Here is a 21,402-nt window from a genome sequence, read left to right on the forward strand (position 1 = left end):
GATTTAAGTCGGCTGAACATGCACACAGTCAGTTCGCCGAATATCCTCTCTTTCCAAGAGCTCTCCAGCTTGCGATGTTCAATGCGGTCGCGCATTGTCATCCATAAAAATGGACTCAGAGCCGAATGCACCAGTGAAAAGACACACATGGGGAAGGAGTACAGTGTGACAATGTCATTCAAAGATTTGGTGGTAAATACACCCACACAACATTATGGCCGCCCCACAGCCCACAACACCTGGACCACCAAACCGATCATGTAAGACCGTGTCACCAGGAGCATTACGTGTTCGTATCTCTCGCCGTATTATTGTACGCCCTGCACTGTTGAATATGACCATTTTGGTGGGTCAGTTGTAATTGTATGAACAGGCATTATTTGTATGGGTGTACTGAACTTTGAATTTTCAAATATGGTACATTCACCAACCAACGTTATTGTGAGAATAAATTAGGTTAGATTAGATTAGTACTTGTTCCATTGATCATTAATATGACACTTCGTAATGATGTGGAACATGTCAGGTTAATAAAAGGTGTCTATACAAGATATTACATCACACAAAATATTACATGACACTTAATTTTTTTGTGGGGGTTGGGGAAATTACCCACTTACTTTATCCAAAAGTTCATATAATGAGTAAAAGGAGTTGCCATTAGGAAATTCTTTTAATTTCCTTTTAAATGCTATATGGCTATCTGTGAGACATCTGATGCTATTAGGTAAGTGACCAAAGACATTCGTGGCAGCATAATTTACCCCTTCTGAGCCAAAGTTTGTTTTAACCTTGAGTAGTGAAGATCGTACTTTCTCCTAGAGTTGTAGCCATGTACACTGCTATTACTTTTGAATTCGTTCGGATTGTTAATAACAAATTTCATAAGAGAATATATATATTGTGAAGCTACAGTGAAGATCTCTAGCTCTTTATATAAGTGTCTGTGGGATGACCTTGAATGAGCTCCAGCAATCATTCTGATTACACGCTTTTGTGCAATGAACACTTTTTTACTCAATGATGAGTTACCACAGAATGTGATGCCATACGAAAGCAGAGAATGAAAACAGGCGTGGTAAGCTAATTTGCTGAGATGTATATCACCAAAATTTGCAATGACCCTAATTGCATAATTAGCTGAACGCAAACGTTTCAGCAGATCTTCAGTGAATTTTTTCCAGTTCAACCCCTCATCAATGCATACACCTAGAAATTTTGAATATTCTACCTTAGCTACCGATTTCTGATCGAAGTCTATATTTATTAATCGTGTCATTCCACTTACTGTGTGGAACTGTATGTACTGTGTTTTGTCAAAGTTTAATTAGAGCCCATTTGCAGAGAATCACTTAATGATTTTCTGAAAAACATCGTCTACAATTTCACCAGTTAATTCTTGTCTGTTGGGTGTGATAGCTATACTTCTATCATCGGGAAAAAGTACCAGCTTTGCGTCTTCGTGAATATAGAATGGCAAGTCATTAATATATATTCAGAACAGCAGAGGACCAAAGACCGAACCTTGCGGCACCCCATTCTTGATTGTTCCCCAGTTTGAGAAATCACCAATCTTTTTGGCATATTATGTGAACTGCTTATTTCAACTTTCTGCACTTTTCCCGTTAGGTGTGATTTAAACTGTTTGAGCTCTGTCCCATTCATACCACAGTACTTGAGCTTAACTAGAAGTGTTCCATGATTTACATCATCAAAAGTCCACATATACATCTTCCCCATGTGGGTATTTCCAGGGGCTCATTTGGCCCCGACTTCATTTTTATGGATGAAAATGTGCGCATCCACATCGAACGTTGAAGATGGAGGAGTTCTCGAAACGAGAGTATGGTCGGCAAATGGACTGGCCTACTCGTTCCCATCGATGACATGGGGGATGCGTTGGGGAGACGCACTGCAGCATGTCCACAAGCACCACTGACCATCCAGCGTTTGCAACCGCGCTGTCAGAGGAATGGAACACCCTCCCTACCAGAGAACTCCTACCAGTCTTGTGGCCAGCAGGGGAGCACTTTGCACAATGTGTGTTGTCGCCCGTGGTGACCATATACCCTGTGAAGCACCAAGTCCAGCGTTTCTTAATGTCCAAGGGACAATCATAAAGCACAGTAACTTCATGTTACCATTGTCTTTGAAAAAAAGTCATTCTGTTCGTCTCACTGAATATTTGTTTCAGTTGAGTTTTGTACTATACTGCAGTAATTCTTTCTATGTATGGTCTGACTTTCCTCAAGCTACACTCCTGGAAATTGAAATAAGAACACCGTGAATTCATTGTCCCAGGAAGGGGAAACTTTATTGACACATTCCTGGGGTCAGATACATCACATGATCACACTGACAGAACCACAGGCACATAGACACAGGCAACAGAGCATGCACAATGTCGGCACTAGTACAGTGTATATCCACCTTTCGCAGCAATACAGGCTGCTATTCTCCCATGGAGACGATCGTAGAGATGCTGGATGTAGTCCTGTGAAACGGCTTGCCATGTCATTTCCACCTGGCGCCTCAGTTGGACCAACGTTAGTGCTGGACGTGCAGACCGCGTGAGACGACGATTCATCCAGTCCCAAACATGCTCAATGGGGGACAGATCCGGAGATCTTGCTGGCCAGGGTAGTTGACTTACACCTTCTAGAGCACGTTGGGTGGCACGGGATACATGCGGACGTGCATTGTCCTGTTGGAACAGCAAGTTCCCTTGCCGGTCTAGGAATGGTAGAACGATGGGTTCGATGACGGTTTGGATGTACCGTGCACTATTCAGTGTCCCCTCGACGATCACCAGATGTGTACGGCCAGTTTAGGAGATCGCTCCCCACACCATGATGCCGGGTGTTGGCCCTGTGTGCCTCGGTCATATGCAGTCCTGATTGTGGCGCTCACCTGCATGGCGCCAAACACGCATACGACCATCATTGGCACCAAGGCAGAAGCGACTCTCATCGCTGAAGACGACACGTCTCCATTCGTCCCTCCATTCACGCCTGTCGCGACACCACTGGAGGCGGGCTGCACGATGTTGGGGCGTGAGCGGAAGACGGCCTAACGGTGTGCGGGACCGTAGCCCAGCTTCATGGAGACGGTTGCGAATGGTCCTCGCCGATACCCCAGGAGCAACAGTGTCCCTAATTTGCTGGGAAGTGGCGGTGCGGTCCCCTACGGCACTGTGTTGGATCCTACGGTCTTGGCGTGCATCCGTGCGTCGCTGCGGTCCGGTCCCAGGTCGACGGGCACGTGCACCTTCAGCCGACCACTGGCGACAACATCGATGTACTGTGGAGACCTCACGCCCCACGTGTTGAGCAATTCGGCGGTACGTCCACCCGGCCTCCCGCATGCCCACTATACGCCCTCGCTCAAAGTCTGTCAACTGCACATACGGTTCACGTCCACGTTGTCGCGGCATGCTACCATTGTTAAAGACTGCGATGGAGCTCCGTATGCCACGGCAAACTGGCTGACACTGACGGCGGCGGTGCACAAATGCTGCGCAGCTAGCGCCATTCGACGGCCAACACCGCGGTTCCTGGTGTGTCTGCTGTGCCGTGCGTGTGATCATTGCTTGTACAGCCCTCTCGCAGTGTCCGGAGCAAGTATGGTGGGTCTGACACACCGGTGTCAATGTGTTCTTTTTTCCATTTCCAGGAGTGTATGTGACTTGGCAGTGACACAGCATGTCTAATTTGCTTTCGTCCTTAAGTTTTGCACACCAGTGTATTTTCCGACTAAGTTTTATTATGCCCAACCTATGTGTCTGTACGATCTTCCTGCGTGAATGATTTTTAAACACAAAACTTAAAACGCCATTTTTCCTTTTGTTTTCTTACAGCCACAACAGACTGGTCGACGAGGGCTACCTACTTAGAATTATATATTAATACCTTCAGCTGCTGACAGTCGTTGATATGCATCAACGGGGACATGTGAAAATGTGTGCCGCGACGGGGACTCGAACCCGGGATCTCCTGCTTACATGGCAGACGCTCTATCCATCTTTCTTTTTTTATTGTTCTCATGTTGTTCGTTGCATCTGTTCGCTGCGAAACTACATCTACATCCATACTCCGCAAGCCACCTGACGGTGTGTGGCGGAGGGTACCTTGAGTATCTCTATCGGTTCTCCCTTCTATTCCAGTTTTGTATTGCTTGCGGAAAGAAAGATTGTCGGTATACCTCTATGTGGGCTCTAATCTCTCTGATTTTATCCTCGTGGTCTCTTCGCGAGATATACATAGGAGGGAGCAATATACTGCTTGACTCCTCGGTGAAGGTATGTTCTCGAAACTTCAACAAAAGCCCGTACCGAGCTACTGAGCGTCTCTCCTGCAGTCTTCCACTGGAGTTTATCTATCATGTCCGTAACGCTTTCGCGATTACTAAATGGTCCTGTAACGAAGTGTGCTGCTCTCCGTTGGATCTTCTCTATCTCTTCTATCATCCCTATCTGGAACGGATCCCTCACTGCTGAGCAATAGTCAAGCAGTGGGCGAACAAATGTACTGTAACCTACTTCCTTTATTTTCGGATTGCATTTCCTTAGGATTCTTCCAATTGATCTCAGTCTGACATCTGCTTTACCGACGATTGATTTCATATGATCATACCATTTTATAACACTCCTAATGCCTACTCCCAGATAATTTATGGAATTAACTTCTTCCAGTTGCTGACCTGCTATATTGTAGCTAAATGATAAAGGATCTTTCTTTCTATGTATTCGCAGCACATTACACTTGTCTACATTGAGATTGAATTGCCATTCCGTGCACCATGCGTCAATTCGTTGCAGATCCTCCTGCATTTCAGTACAATTTTCCATTGTTACAACCTCTCGATATACTACAGCATGATCTGCAAAAATCCTCAGTGAACTTCCGATGTTATTCACAAGGTCATTTATGTATATTGTGAATAGCAACGGTCCTACTACACTCCCCTGCGGCACACCTGAAATCACTCTTACTTCGGAAGACTTCTCTCCATTGAGAATGACATGCTGCGTTCTGTTATCTAGGAACTCTTCAATCCAATTACACAATTGGTCTGATAGTCCATATGCTCTTACTTTGTTCATTACACGACTGTGGGGAACTGTATCGAACGCCTTGTGGAAGTCAAGAAACACGGCATCTACCTGGGAACCCATGTCTATGGCCCTCTGAGTCTCGTGGACGAATAGCGCGAGCTGGGTTAAAAAAAAAAAAAAAAAAATGTTCAAATGGCTCTAAACACTATGGGACTTAACTGCTGAGGTCATCAGTCCCCTAGAACTTAAAACTACTTAAACCTAACTAACCTAAGGACACCACACACATCCATGCCCGAGGCAGGATTCGAACCTGCGACCGAAGCGGTCGCGCGGTTCCAGACTGAAGCGCCTAGAACCGCTCGGCCACTCCGGGAGCTGGGTTTCACACGATCGTCTTTTTCGAAACTCATGCTGGTTCCTACAGAGTACATTTCTAGTCTCTAGAAAAGTCATTATACTCGAACATAATACGCGTTCCAAAATTCTGCAACTGATCGACGTTAGAGATATAGGTCTATAGTTCTGCACATATGTTCGACGTCCCTTCTTGAAAACGGGGATGACCTGTGCCCTTTTCCAATCCTTTGGAACGCTACGCTCTTCTAGAGACCTACGGTACACCGCTGCAAGAAGGGGGCAAGTTCCTTCGCGTACTCTGTATAAAATCGAACTGGTATCCCATCAGGTCCAGCGGCCTTTCCTCATTTGAGCGATTTTAATTGCTTTTCTATCCCTCTGTCATCTATTTAGATATCTACCATTTTGTCATCTGTGCGACAATCTAGATAAGGAACTACAGTGCAGTCTTTCTCTGTGAAACAGCTTTGGATAAAGACATTTAGTATTTCGGCCTCCCAGGACACCCGTTCAAGTTGAGTGTTGAGCCGTTGACTCAGTTTTTCGTTACAGAGGGCAGCAAACCCTCTGACCGAACACGCTGAGCTACCGTGCCGGCATCCATCTGAGCCACCGAGGGCACAGAGGATAGTGCGACTGCAGGGACTATCTCTCGCACGCCTCCCGCGGGACCCACATATCTCACCTCATATGTCCACACACTACATTCCTAGTGTTCCTGCCCAACACAATCATTACTCTTGGAAGATATTCTTACCAAGTCCTGTAAGAGTTCGGGTAATATGTGTGCATCTGCAAAGAAGAAGGAGGTCATGACCGGTATTGCCAGAACAATATACTTAGCGATTTTACGCAGGACCAGAATTTTCAATTTTTCTCGGCAAGATGTTTCGCTAATGTGTGACGATGGAAGTTGACTCATGTTTCGTGCATCGATCTTTTCACAGACTACAGGTTTCGACAAACTTTGGCTGTCGTCTTGCCTGTGTTCATTCTCTGAAACGAGGTGGCAACAATCTGTTTCCTGCGCATTTTCCGAATTTTGTTATTAAACCATGGTGGATGTTTTCCGTTTTCAATCCACTTACTCAGTGTACATCTCTCCCGGGTGCGATTTACAATCATTTTGAACTTCCCATAATTCCTCAACGTCCGTCATACTATGCCTAAATGGGGTCCGTTCACTGTCTAAGTAGAATGCTAACAACTTCATCTGATCCTTCCAGCATAAAAACTCTCTTAGCCTTCTTAATGGATTTATTAATATTATTAATCATCGTGGCTATGATGACATCGTGATCGCTAATCCCTGTTTCAATACTGACCCTAACGATAAGGTCAAGCCTCTTTTTTATAGTTACGAGGTGTACAGTATGTGCATTGGGTGTGGGTTGTCCTAGTAGTTGCTCAAGACTTTTTCGGAGAAAGTATTCAGAACTAATTCACAAGACTGACTGACTACACCACCTGTTGTTGATCTGTGGAGGTGTCCCAATCTATACTTGGCCTCCAACTAATACTGCGTGATTGTTGTACCTCCACCCTACTGAACATATTGTTTCTATGAATGATTCTACAAATGTACCAGCGAAAATGGGTGCTCATTGAAAACACGTGAAAATTAGTTTGAATTCTTCTAAATCGATACTTGTGTCGAGATAACTTTGCAGTCAGACTCATTTTGACCTCGATATACATAATATATTTGTCAACTGCAATGAATACTCCATTTTCGACGATGTCTAACTTGGCTTTCAACTTCGTATTTCAGCTAGCTCTCGGTTCCGAGTACAATTACAGTGCGAAAGCTCTTCTGGGGGGGGGGGGGGGGGGCGGTATATCCAGGGTCTTTTCCGGCAGTTTACCGTTAAAATCCAGACATACGAAGTGTCTTAATTTAATACACAATCTGGTTTCGCTCACTGCGTATTGACTGACAAATATTCTTCAGAAGACTTCAAAGAATCGTCTAGCCTAAAAAGTCATGTGCGCACTGCATTTACCCTGCTACCCATGTAGCTGCTTTCTTTGAGTCGTGCACCTCTGACCTTGCATTCGCCACTCCGTAATAAAGGTCTAGAAATTTTTAGCCAAGGCCACTACAAAATCGATGGACCATCTGTTTGAGCTTTTCCAGTCGGCATCAAACCTAAGGATCCTGATATGTCCTGGCTTCAATACTGTAAATAGTAAGCTCTATCTGAACTATGTGAGCACGGCCAGCAGTCTTCACCTGTTCCAACAGCCGCATGTAGGAACTGACAACAGCCTCAAAATCCAAGTGATAGGCGTCACTGATGCCGAAATTAGCAACACCTAGCAGATGACTGCACCAAGCACCCTCAATAGCCGCAAGTAGGGCCTCCTACACATCTCAGATGAGGCCCCCTCCCCCTTGGAATATTCGATGTCTGTATAAATAGCAGCACTCACCATCCAGGAGGCAGTTCTTTTCTGGCTCTATGTTCTGTGTCCATAATAAAATATGCTTTCAGAGCTAAGTGCTGTACTTCACAGATGACCATGCTTTTGGATTTTCACTTGATGCTTGTTATGGTGTGAAATTGTTTGGTGCAGACACCATATACCTGCTTCAAAAACATCTACATCACCATGGCCCCAATTGGACAACATCAATTCTATTACATACACAGCCAGGAACCTGTATAGAAGCTGTAGATTGTTCATTCATGATACCTGTGGATCCCAAAAGAGAACTGAGCTGCTCAAACTGCATCCATCAGTGTTCTGCAGTGATGCTGATAAGGACCAGACAAAATGACTAAAAGGATGCGACCATTCACCAAATACAGTAGGTGGGATGACATGATGTGTTTGGCAGATGCATAATTTTACTTGGATGGTTTAGGAACAATAAATAGAAGCTGAATAGGTGGGACAAATTCCACACCGAATTGAAGAAAACATTTGGTGACAATCAAAAGCAAGTCCACGTAGTGGAAAAAGAATTGGTGAATAAGGCCCAACGTCATGGGGAAACGACACAGTCATACATATAGAACGTTTTGATTCTGTGCCAATTTGTGAACCTAAATGTGACAGAAGCTGACAAAATCTCACATTAGATGAAAAGAGTCACAGAAGACATTTACCAAGCTCTTCTGGTAAAGGACGTCACACCAACAGCGGAATTCACCAAATGATTTCAGTGCAAAGAGTAAATGCATCAGAAAAAGATTCAAACAAAACAGGTATGACTGAATCCAAACGTGGTCGCTATGGTAGTTGTGGAAGACCATCATGACCTCGCCTCTCATATGCCATGTAGTAAGAGAAGAGATACTACAGTTTAGGAAGTCAGAAATATTGGACTGAGTATACAGAGAGATAGCAGCCCCATACGTCAGGAGGAAACAGAGAACGTTGAACAAGAGGAGTATTCATCTCCACCACTAGTTGTCATGCCGTGAAGAATGGATGCAGACAATTAGAGGACAGAGGATAACATAATGATATGTTAACACTGTGGGTGCCCTGGACACATTGTGAACAACTGCAGAGAAAGAAAACATTGTTCAGCGATTACTACGCTGCAAGACATCAACATTCACAACAGTTTTATTAACGCAAGATAACAACAGAAGATTATAGCCGACATGTGAGATGGAGCCCACAACAGTACCCTCGATAAGGCCGCTCCTCAACACACCATAACCATTTCCCATCACCATATGGAGTTACCAGTTGCTCGCATAGTCGCTGAATTCAGTAAACCTAAGAGAGGTGACCAACTATGGAAGTGAGACCGTACAGATGGAAATCCTCCATGGGCAAGGCACCAAGATGTCAGGAAATCTCATTGATGACGTTAACAGTGGACAACCTGTCCAGATGCCTTTTGTCTCAGCATCTCCGTTTTATATAATGTCAAATGCTTATTGTCGCCAGCTAAAGATGACTGTGCTCCATGATACAAAAGCAATTGCGCTGAAATTTGCAAATGAGAAATATGTCCAGCCACCAGGAACATGTATTGCAAGAATAACTAGCAATGACAGAACACAGCCCTTCGAACTTGTCCATTTTAACAGAATGCAGTTATATGGTTATTGTCATACACAATTTCTTGGAGGCATCACAAGGGGTTATAATCAGTGGAAGATCAGAACTCCAGCCTCACGAAGTTATTCCAACGAGCACACATAAAATGATTGCTTCAGGGAATTGTCATTGAAGACATTATTTTGCCATCTTCAAAGAGAGGAGTCCCAGTCATAAACCTAGATACTCCTTTAAAACTGTGCAGCTTTTATTCACTGCAAAAAAACTGTTGAGGCTCACAAAATAAATCTACTTGCCAGCAACGATCTTAAGTATTGTAGGTAGTCAAGGAAAACTTTGGGCCATTAACTGTCACAAGCAACTGCAATTCACCCCTAAAGGTGGGTGCACAGTTATAGTTGAACCAGTGCTTCAGGAAGGGTAGTGTAGTGTCACTGATGAAGAATCATGCTTTGCTATCTCTACAGACAATCCAGTAGAGCAAGCTGCTGTCAAAATTCCAGCAGGACCTGGCCTGACCAAGGAACAATATCGGTGAGTGTTAGCCATTCTGTGCTAGTTTTTGGATGCTTTCCTAATACCTCATGGTTGTTGTTGTTGTGGTCTTCAGTCCTGAGACTGGTTTGATGCAGTTCTCCATGCTACTCTATCCTGTGCAGGCTTCTTCATCTCCCAGTACTTGCTGCAACCTACATCCTTCTGAATCTGCTTAGTGTATTCATCTCTTGGTCTCCCTCTACGATTTTTACCCTCCACGCTGCCCTCCAATGCTAAATTTGTGATCCCTTGATGCCTCAAAACATGTCCTACCAAACTGTCCCTTCTTTTTGTCAAGTTGTGCCACAAACTCCTCTTCTCCCCAATTCTATTCAATACCTCCTCATTAGTTATTTGATCTACCCATCTAATCTTCAGCATTCTTCTGTAGCACCACATTTTGAAAGCTTCTATTCTCTTCTTGTCCAAACTAGATATTGTCCATGTTTCACTTCCATACATGGCTACACTCCATAAAAAATACTTTCAGAAACGACTTCCTGACCATTAAATCTATACTCGATGTTAACAAATTTCTCTTCTTCAGAAACGCTTTCCTTGCCATTGCCAGTCTACATTTTATATCCTCTCTACTTCGACCATCATCAGTTATTTTACTCCCTAAATAGCAAAACTCCTTTACATGGTATAACACCATATCAACACTGGGGCTCATCTACCAATTAGCTGGCATTTGTATAGGGTTTCACTAACTGGATGGTGAATAATCCAGGAGGAAGTGGAGATGATACTACAATGACATCACTGAATCTTCACAGAGGCCTCGGTCACCTACTGTAGTCTTTGTGAAGAAGAAGGAAGGCAAATGGAGTGTCTTTGTCAACTACCAATGACAGAAGAAAATCACAAAAATGTATGTCTACCCATTGCCACACATTAATGACACCCTAGACTCAACTGTGGACATGCAGACAGGTTACTGGTAAATCAAGGTTAACAAGGCTGACCAGGAAAAGGCTGCCTTCATAACTGCTAATAACTTCCATGAGTTTAAAGTTGTACCGTCTGTACTGTGTAACACTCTAGCCATCTTCAAACATATAATGGACAACCTGGTTTGACACCTTAAATGGACGACATGTCTTTGATATCTGGATAACTTTGTCGGCTTTTTGAAGACCTTTGAAGTACATCTAAGCCACCTGATAATCATGTTGTAATGTGTTCAGACTGCAGGCATCTGCCTGAATCCAAGAAAGTACCTTTTTGTCACCCTAGAACAAAAATCTTGGGGCACCTAATTAATGGCGATGGATTAGATTAGATTAGATTAAGTTTTTGTTCCATAGATCAAAAAAATTAGATGATTCTCGTGGATGTGAGACATGTCAGTCTGTCCTGATCCACAGAAAATAAGAACATTCACAAACTTACTGAAGCCTCAGCACGTCCTTTATGTGAGAAGTTTTTTTTCTTTTTCTTATTTTCCTTTTTTTTTTCAGAATGTGTTCACACTACTGACTATTTATAACAGAAATCTATTTCAAAATATGTCCCTTGTAAGAGCTACTGCAAGGAGACAGCAAATTTTCCTGGAACAGGGTGTAAGAAAGATATTTCCTTGTCCTTAAGGAGGTGTTAGCATCTTCTCAATTCCTAGCACTGTATGGTGAGAATGCTGGGACAGAATTTCACACTAATGCTAGTAGTTATGGGATAGGTCCAGTTCTAGTGCAAATTAAATTCAGGAAGGTGTTGAAAAAGTGATACTGTATGCTTCTAGAGCACTCTCCTGGTCCTAGATGAACTACCCTACAACTGAGAAAGACCTGTTTGCAGTTCTTTGGGCAAGCAACAGGTTCCATTTATAATTATTTAGCAAAATGTGACAGGTCATCATTCTCTGTGCTGACTGACTAGCCTGAAGGATCCAGTAGATGGACTGGTGATATGGGCACTGATGCTTCAGGAGTATGATGTCACATCAGTATTAAAAAGAGAGAGAGAGAGAGGCCACTAAACAGGGCTGCTGCCTGCCTTTCAAGGAATCCTTTGACAAAACAGTGCAGCATGGACAAAATCTCAGTCACTGCTGCATTTAATGATGCTGGTGATAAACAGAGGAAATATTCAGTAGTGCTGTAAAACATAAAAGCCTTGAAGAAAGAGGAGCCAACTAGTGAGAATTCCAGTTAATAAACAGAATATTGTATAAGATCTGATGTGGCAGAAATATATGCTCATCATCCCAGATCATCTACAGCAGCTATACTGAAGTTTTCCCATCCTTTTCCAATATCTGGTATTCAAGAAGACACTATACAGAATCAGATGTACGTATCACTGGTCAGGTTTCTACTAACCCAGTAAACACTATGTGAGCCATTGTAAAGAATGCCAGCAGCAGAAGCACAAGTTGCGATTACTTCTGTGACATTGGGTACCAATTCCACCTGCAGCAGTGCCATTCTACTGAAGTAGTATCAGCCTCTTGGGGAGGTTCCCAAAGTCAATTAACAGGAATGGATGGATAATAGTCTGCACTGACTACATCAGCTGCTATGCTGTCACAGCTGTGGAAATTGCAAGATTATTTATTGATAACATCATTCTGAAGCAGAGAGCATCCCATGTAATGATATCTGATTGTGGAAAAGTTTTCCAGTTAAGATTAGTATCAGAGGTAATTTCACATTGCAACATCATCCACAGGTGGCAACTGGCTACCACACACAAACGAATTGTCTCACAGAATGCTTTAATAAGCATTGACAGACATTCTCTTGATGTACATTGATGCTGAATACACACATTGGAATACAGTACTGCCTGTCATTACATTCACATATATTACAGTGAAGAAAGACACCAGAGCCTTCCACCATTCCTTCTGGTCCATGGTCAGGAGGTTGAAATGACAATGGATAGACCATTCGTGTTTCAGCCAGATGACACTCAGGATGACGCCATGAAACACCTCATCACCAGAGGTGATTAAGCAAGGCAGTCTGCTCACATATAGACTCTACACACCCAGGAGAAGGACAAGAGCGCTGTAACGCCAAGCACAAGCCAGTGAGATACAGCCTGGGAAACTTAGTACAGATTTTTATTCCTGTGCAGAAGGTGGGACTCTTAGAAAAATTACTAAAAGGCTACTTTTGGCCAATTTGTAACCTACATTACTTGTCGGATGTCACATATTAAGTCAAAAATTATAGCCCTTCATCTAGAACATGAAAGTACAAAGACGTCGTCCACGTCCTTTGTATGAAGCCCTGCTACAGTCCTGTGGCACAGAGTGATGGTGGGGGCTTTTTGTTCAAGGAAACTGAAGACCTTCTTCATGATTACAAAGCTTTGATGGGAGGGGCTACCTTCAATCCTCATCATAGTGAAGAGGGTGTGGCAACACAACCAGAATGCGAAAATCCCTCAGTGCTAAAATACAGAGGACCACTAACAAGGTCTAGATCCAGTGTGCTATAGTGAACTCCAATGAAAATCTCTGAAAGAATGGGTCACTGTTTCTCCATGAGAGGGAGCAATGCCACAATCTGTGCTGGATACCTTGTGGAGAACTGGTTAGCATCACTGGCTGCCACACTGCAGGTCACCAGTTTGAACCCAATCACCAGCAAATATTTGTTATTCAGCATCTATCATTTCTGTAAGATTCTCAGAATTTCTTATTCTTGTGACATTTGCATATTCTGGAACATTCAGTGTCTGTGTAAGCAGCACTCTGCATCCAGGAGTTCAGTTTGTGATATGCCTTACCTGCAATGCTTTATTGCCTTCTGATGCTTATCTTCAAGTATTCATCACCTTGTAGCCTGCTGTATTCCTATTTTATAAAAATTATTGACATGATATACTCAATACAGCATTAGCTAAGGTGTTATAACTTCATGTTTATTGATGCATATATCCACTTTATGATCAGCTTAATAAAATATCTCATATTGAAATATGACAACAGATAAGCATTTGCATTTAATTATTAACTAATCAGACAGTGGGAATGCTTTTATAGTGTCCATTCACCATCAAATTCTCACTAGTTAATACAAATTTGTAACCTATAACTATGAAAAATTCACAATGCTCAGAACTCCCACCAACTCAAAGAACTTTACAAAGACATTTGCGCTCACATGTAGTTGTTACCAAAACAGTGAATCTAACATAGATATACTAGCTCAACTCCAACTCTTGCTACATAAATATTACTTATACACTATGTGATCAAAAGTATCCAGACACCTGGCTGAAAATGATGTGCAAGTTTGTGGCGCCCTCCATCAGTAATGCCTTGATGACAGATTCCACTCTCGCAGGCATACGTTCAGTCAGGTGCTGGAAGGTTTCTTGGGGAATGGCGCACCCCATTCTTCACTGAGGAGAGTTATCAATGTCAGTCAGTAAGGCCTGGCACTAAGTTGGTGTTCCAAAATATCCCAAAGGATAGCATTCATATCCGGACTCTGTGCAGGTCTGGTCATTACAGGGATGTTATTGTCATGTAACCACTCCACCACAGGCCGTGCATTATGAACTGGTGCTCGATCGTGTTGAAGGATGCAATCACCATCCCCAAATTGCTCTTCAACAGCAGGAACCAAGAAGGGGCTTAAAACATCAATGTAGGCCTGTGCTGTGATAGTGACAAACAAAACAACAAGGGGTACAAGCCCCCTCCATGAAAAACACGACCACACTATAATACCACCACCTCCAAAATTTACTGTTGGCACTACACATGCTGGCAGATAACGTTCATCAAGTATTCGCCATATCCACATCCTGCCATTGGATCGCCACATTGTGTACCATGATTCGTCATTCTACAAAACATTTTTCCACTGTTAAATTGTCTGGTGTTTACACACCTTATACCAAGCGAGGCGTCATTTCACATTTCCCAGCGTGATGTGTGTCTTATGAGCAGCCACTCAACCATGAGATCCAAGTTTTCTCACCTGACTATCAAACTACTTGCAGTGGGTCCTGATGCAGTTTGAAATTCCTGTGTTATGGCGTGAGCACTTGTCTGCCCATTACACATTATGACCATCTTCAATTGTCAGTGGTCTCTGTCAGTCAACAGACGAGGCCGGTCTGTACACTTTTGTGCTGTATGTGTCCCTTCACTTTTCCACTACACTATCACTTAGGAAACAGTGGACCTAGGGATGTTTAGAAGTGTGGAAATCTCACGTACAGATGTATGACACAAGTGACACCCAATCACCTGACAATGTTCAAAATCCGTGAGTTCCGTGGCATGCCCCATTCTGCTCTCCCACAATGTCTAATGACTACTGAGGTCGCTGGTATGGAGTACCTGGCAGTAGATGGCAGCACACTGCACCTAATGTGAAAAACGTGTGTTTTTGGGGGTGTCCAGATACTTTTGATCACATAGTGTATGACCTTTCAAACCCAACTGACTGCACAAAGGGCTCTCGTAATTACTTACAGACTTACATGGGAGTAGTAATTATTGTTGTTATTACATTCTAGTTTGCAATAAGAGCTAGGTAGTTGCAATTACATCACAGAGAAACATGTAATAATTTGGTTTATTTATATGATGGATTATTGTAACATTAATAACGTTAGCTGGATTCTTTAGTTATTACATTGTACATATCTGATTGGATTTACTGATTTTTATGCAAGTTCTTAGGTTCATTATTTTCTCAAATTTCTTAAAATTTTAATTAAAAATATTATTTAAAGCAAGTGTTTTTAATTAAAATAATAAGGGTAACTAATTAATACATAATTTCTCATAATCAAACAGTCTTAAAGGCCAAAATAGTGAAAAGTTCTTGTGGGAAACATAAATTATAAACATCTTTCCATATAATAAGTTCTTGGAAGATATGAACAGCTTATGAAAGAAGTAAATGAAGCACTTGTCACTAAACCACATTATTTGACAAACCATTAACTATTTGCTCACGGGTATAGCTGTGGCATATTTATCACATACATAATGAAAAGAAAGAAAAAAAGAAAATTATATCTGTAAGGAATGGAATTATAGCAAGTGGGTGTAAGCCCCCAGCCTCCTTTTCCCCCTCTGAATTTCGACTTCTCTTGTGTCCATATGTTGGGAATTAACATTCTTCCAGAGTTAAGTATTGTACTTTGGTGATGTCCCTGCTTTTGGATTTTGACTCAGTTGTGTTACCATGTGACAATATCTACCAATGAGGAACTGTGATGTTGGGATTTATTAACAGAAAGTGTCAGAAATAGTACACAAATATTGTAAGGTCTGTTACAGTATTCAAAATCTTGAACAGAAAATAAATAATATTCACTGATAAGCCCAAAGTTTGTCTTTGAGTTGAAAAGATGAGGAGTTTACTGTTATGAAGGCATGTAAACAGATGGCTGGTTGCTGGGTTGTCAAATTTTATTCTTTAAGTGTTGACATATTTTTATAGATAGCATATCCCTGTTTCATAAACTTATTTTGTAAGGTGCATATTTCTGTAAACACACATGGCACTAAGTCATGTTAAACACTGCACAGGTGTCAGTAAGGATACTGACACATTTTCCGCAGCAGAGTGAAAAAAATTTACACAGTACAGCCACCTTTTGGACTCCACACATGTACTGCATTTAATGTAGATGCTTCAAAATTAGTTAATACTATCAGACCATAATTTTGGTATCTTTGAAGTAAAATCAAAAGACAAAATAGTTACTTAAACCAACAGTGTCCAGTCCTTATGTTTAACCAGTCTTCATCTAAAGTAAATACAAATCATTAACAAACTAGTTTTTGTTCTCACAGATATTTGGATATTCTCACAATTAAAATGTCTAGCCTACACAGTCGAGACAAAAGAATCAAAAATTTGTTCCATAATACTACATTTTCATTTTAAAGAAAATATATGATAAAAACAATTATCAATTAATCTGAATTTCCACCAATACAGTGTGAACTCAGCATATACAGCACTGCGCTCGCTGATACCAACAGAGCCACGAGATCGCAAACTTTCACGGATTGAGACGTTGCGTCTTGCTGTCAGCTACATTACACACCTTAGCCACCTCATCACAGCAAGTAAGTCATTTTAATGTTAAGAATCTGCTTATTAGGCATTCGCAAATATTAATTTTAGAGTTCATATTATTTTTAAATTATTATCAAAATGAAGTTACTGTTATGAGAAGTATCTAGTCAGGTTGGTTAACTTTACAACATAATTTGGGAAGAGCTGAAAAGTGCCAATGAGTAAAAAAGAAAATTTGAAGTGATGTCACATGGATGTTACTGCATTGTGTCACAGTGGTGTTACTCACTGTCAGTATCCATGGATGTGTATGGATGGGTAGCCAAAATATTCATAATCAGTATGATCTAGACTCTTACTAGTGTTAATATTGCCACTTTGTTGTTTCTCTGATTTGAAATGGGTTGGAATACTCAAAACTTAATGACTGGTTCTTTGTTAAGTGTGTGGTATTGGGTCATCCAAAGATATTGTATGCAATAACTTCACTGAACTTTTAAATCTAAGCAAGGATAATCTACACTGTCTGAATGTATTATGATCACTAGCATGGTATCTACAGAAACATTTAACTTTGAACCATCATAATGACATGATATATCATAAGAGGCATAAAGAATATGTAGGTGTATGAATTATAACCTGCTGTTTCCTCTGTTGACTCCACTGCAGACTGGTGTGCTTGTCAGCTTAAATAAATATTTACGCCAAATTTCAGTTTCATTCTCAGAAATTTTGAACTGCTCAATTTTCTGTATTATAATTCCACTCACAGAGAGATATATCACAGTTCTGATCTTGATGAAATTAAGAAACAGGAGCTCAGACAGACATTAAGAAAGATAGAGAAGTAAACATGGTCAGTCATCAGGACAAGCCTGCAATCGCACCTTTCAATAGGAGACAAAGATCTAAAGCCAATAAGGAATATGTAAATTAATCATGGTTTAAGTCCCAGAGGGAAGATGACCAACATTTAAACAACCATTATGGTAAACAATGTGCTCAATAACAAAACTTGAGGCTGTAGGACTGCCCAAGTCATACTACTTCTCAACAAAGTCAATTCAAAAGACACTCCAGAAATAACTATCACATAAAAATCAATTTGCACAAACTGCATACTAACTGTCAAAGATCTAAAGATCTACAACATAGTATTAAAACAAGATAGCTGATTTGATTTGATTTACTGATCTGATTTATTGATCCATCTTTAAGCATATTCCATGCAGTTGATGTCATCATTTTACATATGTTGTATTAAACTTAATAACTCATACATTTTTGAACATGTTGAAGGACTATATATGGTTTATACTAGTATTGATTAAATAAAAATGCATCATGAAGAATGACAAAATGAGAAACAGTATGTTTAGTGCAATACACATGCTGAGAAGAAAATTTTAACAAATATAAATGATATATGCCTGATGCACATTAATCATTAAGTATAAATGTATCATGAAAATAAAGCACACAGTACAAAATAGCAGGTAGCTGGGATTGGTAAGGTGTTGAACTCGGCATACTCAAAAAGGAGGAGGATTTTTTACATCATTAGCTCACCTCAGTGGCATTCAAACAATGTTGACAATAATGAACATTTGAATTCCTGAGAAAGATGATACTTCAGTCAACACACAGTTATTTTGACTTCTTCCAAAACAGGCATTATAAGAGCCACCATAAAGTTATTAATGACTCACAAAATCAGAATGACACTTTAAGTTATTACTTTAAACATTTCAAGAAAATTTAAAATTTTGCTCATTTGAGTTTTAAATGCCATAAAGGGAGAGAATTGGTATTAACAGAATTTACAAGTTTCATAATAGTTTTCTGTTATTCAATACATGGGTTAATGAAATGCCCAATTCACATGTAAATGATGAAAGCATTAATAACATTAAATCACAATTCAAAGAGCTGAAAACAAATGCATTTGGTTAGTAATCAGACATTGACATAAAATGGCCAGCATGAGCTTAGCCCAGATATTGCTGTCCCTTTATTTGGCTCATATTAGATACTCTAAAACACACACAGGGTAAAAAGCCGCATAGGCACAAGGTGAAAACAACAGAAATGAATTACATGTTGCATGCCAAAAAATCTCATAAGGCCCTTTCAGACCTTAGCTGTGAACAATATAAGTTTATATATTTTGAATCAATAATCCTGATTTTTTTTAAATTGTCAATTTATCACAATGAGTGTGTAAAAGGGAAGAAACAATTTTAATGATTAATCTTTCATGGCATTTTAACTCATTAGTCTTTAAAAATAAAACACACTAGTTAAAGTTAAATCAATAATTCTGCTTATACCTGGCCATTATTGCACCAAGTAGTAAAAGAGTTTCAGTTTGGCAAGGTATTGCTTTTTACAAGTGGGCTTAGCAATAACTTGGGCATCTTCTGGGAACATGAAATGCTGATCCACATTGAAGATTTTGACAAATATAACAGTTACTAATCAAAGTTACAAGGTTTTATACGCAAGAACTCAAATTAAATTTCCCGTTCAAAGAATAGGGGTTTTCACAAATCACAAACAGTACTCTAATCATACGTACAAAGGCTGCTCATTATTTTCTTTCTATGACAATCACTGACTGTATAGTAAATACTGGCAGCTAGCCAGCCACAAACCAATGCAGTAGAAGTGGGAGACTCTTACATCTGAAGGCACAAGCTCACGACCATGAAGGCAGCAGGAAACAGTAATTCTCTGAATTCCATAGGCACACTTTTCACAGTTGCAGATCATGATCCACAATATGACAAACTGGATCTCCATCCTCAGTGAACAACTGTAGCTACCATGTGAAACAGCGAGCAAGACTCCCCAGCAGTGCAGTAACATCTGCTCAGCAAGTGGCTATGCTGCATCTGGCAAGAAGCCAGTGAACTTATCACTACGATATGAAGTACAGAGAAGTTTACTGAGTGACAGTTATCACTACTAATTAATACATCTCAATAGCTGCATTAAAATCCCATCTCATCCTGATAAGACTGCAAACTAGTCTTTAACAGATGCTATAAAAGTAGGAAAACATATAATTTTACATTTAACTGCACTAAATGATAGTATTGTTTAATTAATGTTTCATACTAAAACCTAACACTAAATACATTATAAAGATACTGAAATATTGCAATTGCAAAAACAAAAAGGTATGATCAAGAAAAATGATCAAATGACCTAACCCACTGCTAAAGTTTTTTATGTGTTTTAATCCACAAACATGAATATGAATAGTTTCCCCACATCATCTGCAAAAGGGGATTGCTCACTAAACATTTTGGCAATCTACATTAGAATCCTATTACATCATATGAGTTATTATGTCACTATATGAGTAGGATGTGCTCCATTGCACCGTGTGTGTAATGAGAAGGTGGATTAGGATGAAAAGGAATAAAGTGTTAAGGAAGAAACCATCTGGCATTTGTGCAGGGAAACCATAACATAATTTCCTTCCAAGAGTTGTTGAGATGGATCTTCATTATGTGTTTCAAGCAGCTATTGCTTCGTTGGAAACTGATTTCCAGCAACTTAGACATGAATAATTTCCACTACATTAAATGACACTCATCCTTTAAAAACATTCATAAAGCCAAGTCGGTTGGGTCTTCTAGCTGCTGGCCACCTTCATTATTCCATTCCTGCTGAAGATCTTCATCTGCACAAAATTTTCATCTTTCAAGTGTGGCTTCACTAATCTGTGGTATAAAGAGGTCACACAAGAAATTTTGTCTCTAAATAGCCAGGACAAATTTCTGGCCATATTTATGATGATGACAGAAGCAAGTTCTGAGTATCAATTTCCAACAGATAGGTTTACACACCTCTGCAACTCAAGACAGGATTTTTTTTAGAAACCACATTAAAGTAACAGATTTCTTTTTGGAGTAAGCATCCTATGTTTCAGTAACATCATGGTAGTTAGAGGAAACTGCTACATTCTCTTCCGGGCATAAAGAAGCCTTCAGACAAGAAAGTGTACTCTCATCATCAATCATCTACTTCTTGCTTTGGGACCTGTATCAATATGGCAAAATATTGATTATCTGTTAAAGCCACTAATCAGGTAACAGCTGTGTGAGTTTCAGTTTTTTCAGAACTTATTTGCAACATGAAACCCAATGTGTCATTTATAAAGAATAAAGCTTTCTCACTTGCCATTAGCTTCTCTCAGTCATATGGAAACTGTGAGTCAGTTCACAAGGTATGCTCAGTTTACATTACAGTAATACTTTTTCCACAGATAATGAATATGACATTTTAATAATGTGGAATGTGTCAGTTTAATATAAGGTTTATTTACACGATAATTTTTTGACTCCAACACTTTAAATTTGTCCCAAGAAAGCAAGTATCCTAATTCATGTTCCAAACTGCGACTTAATT

General features: G+C 40.5%; 1 protein-coding gene across 1 annotated transcript in view; it reads left to right on the forward strand.

Annotated features, from left to right (window-relative positions):
* The window catches only part of LOC126298729 (transcription factor 15-like), a 74,860-nt gene that overhangs the window by 25,001 nt on the left and 28,457 nt on the right, over positions 1-21,402 (forward strand). Inside the window, exon 2 of the mRNA XM_049990168.1 lies at positions 16,900-17,030. Coding sequence (XP_049846125.1) covers positions 16,900-17,030 — 131 coding nt within the window. The remainder of the gene's footprint in view (positions 1-16,899; positions 17,031-21,402) is intronic.

The sequence above is a fragment of the Schistocerca gregaria genome, chromosome X (genome assembly GCF_023897955.1).
Source record: "Schistocerca gregaria isolate iqSchGreg1 chromosome X, iqSchGreg1.2, whole genome shotgun sequence".
NCBI classification, from domain to species: Eukaryota; Metazoa; Arthropoda; class Insecta; order Orthoptera; family Acrididae; genus Schistocerca; species Schistocerca gregaria.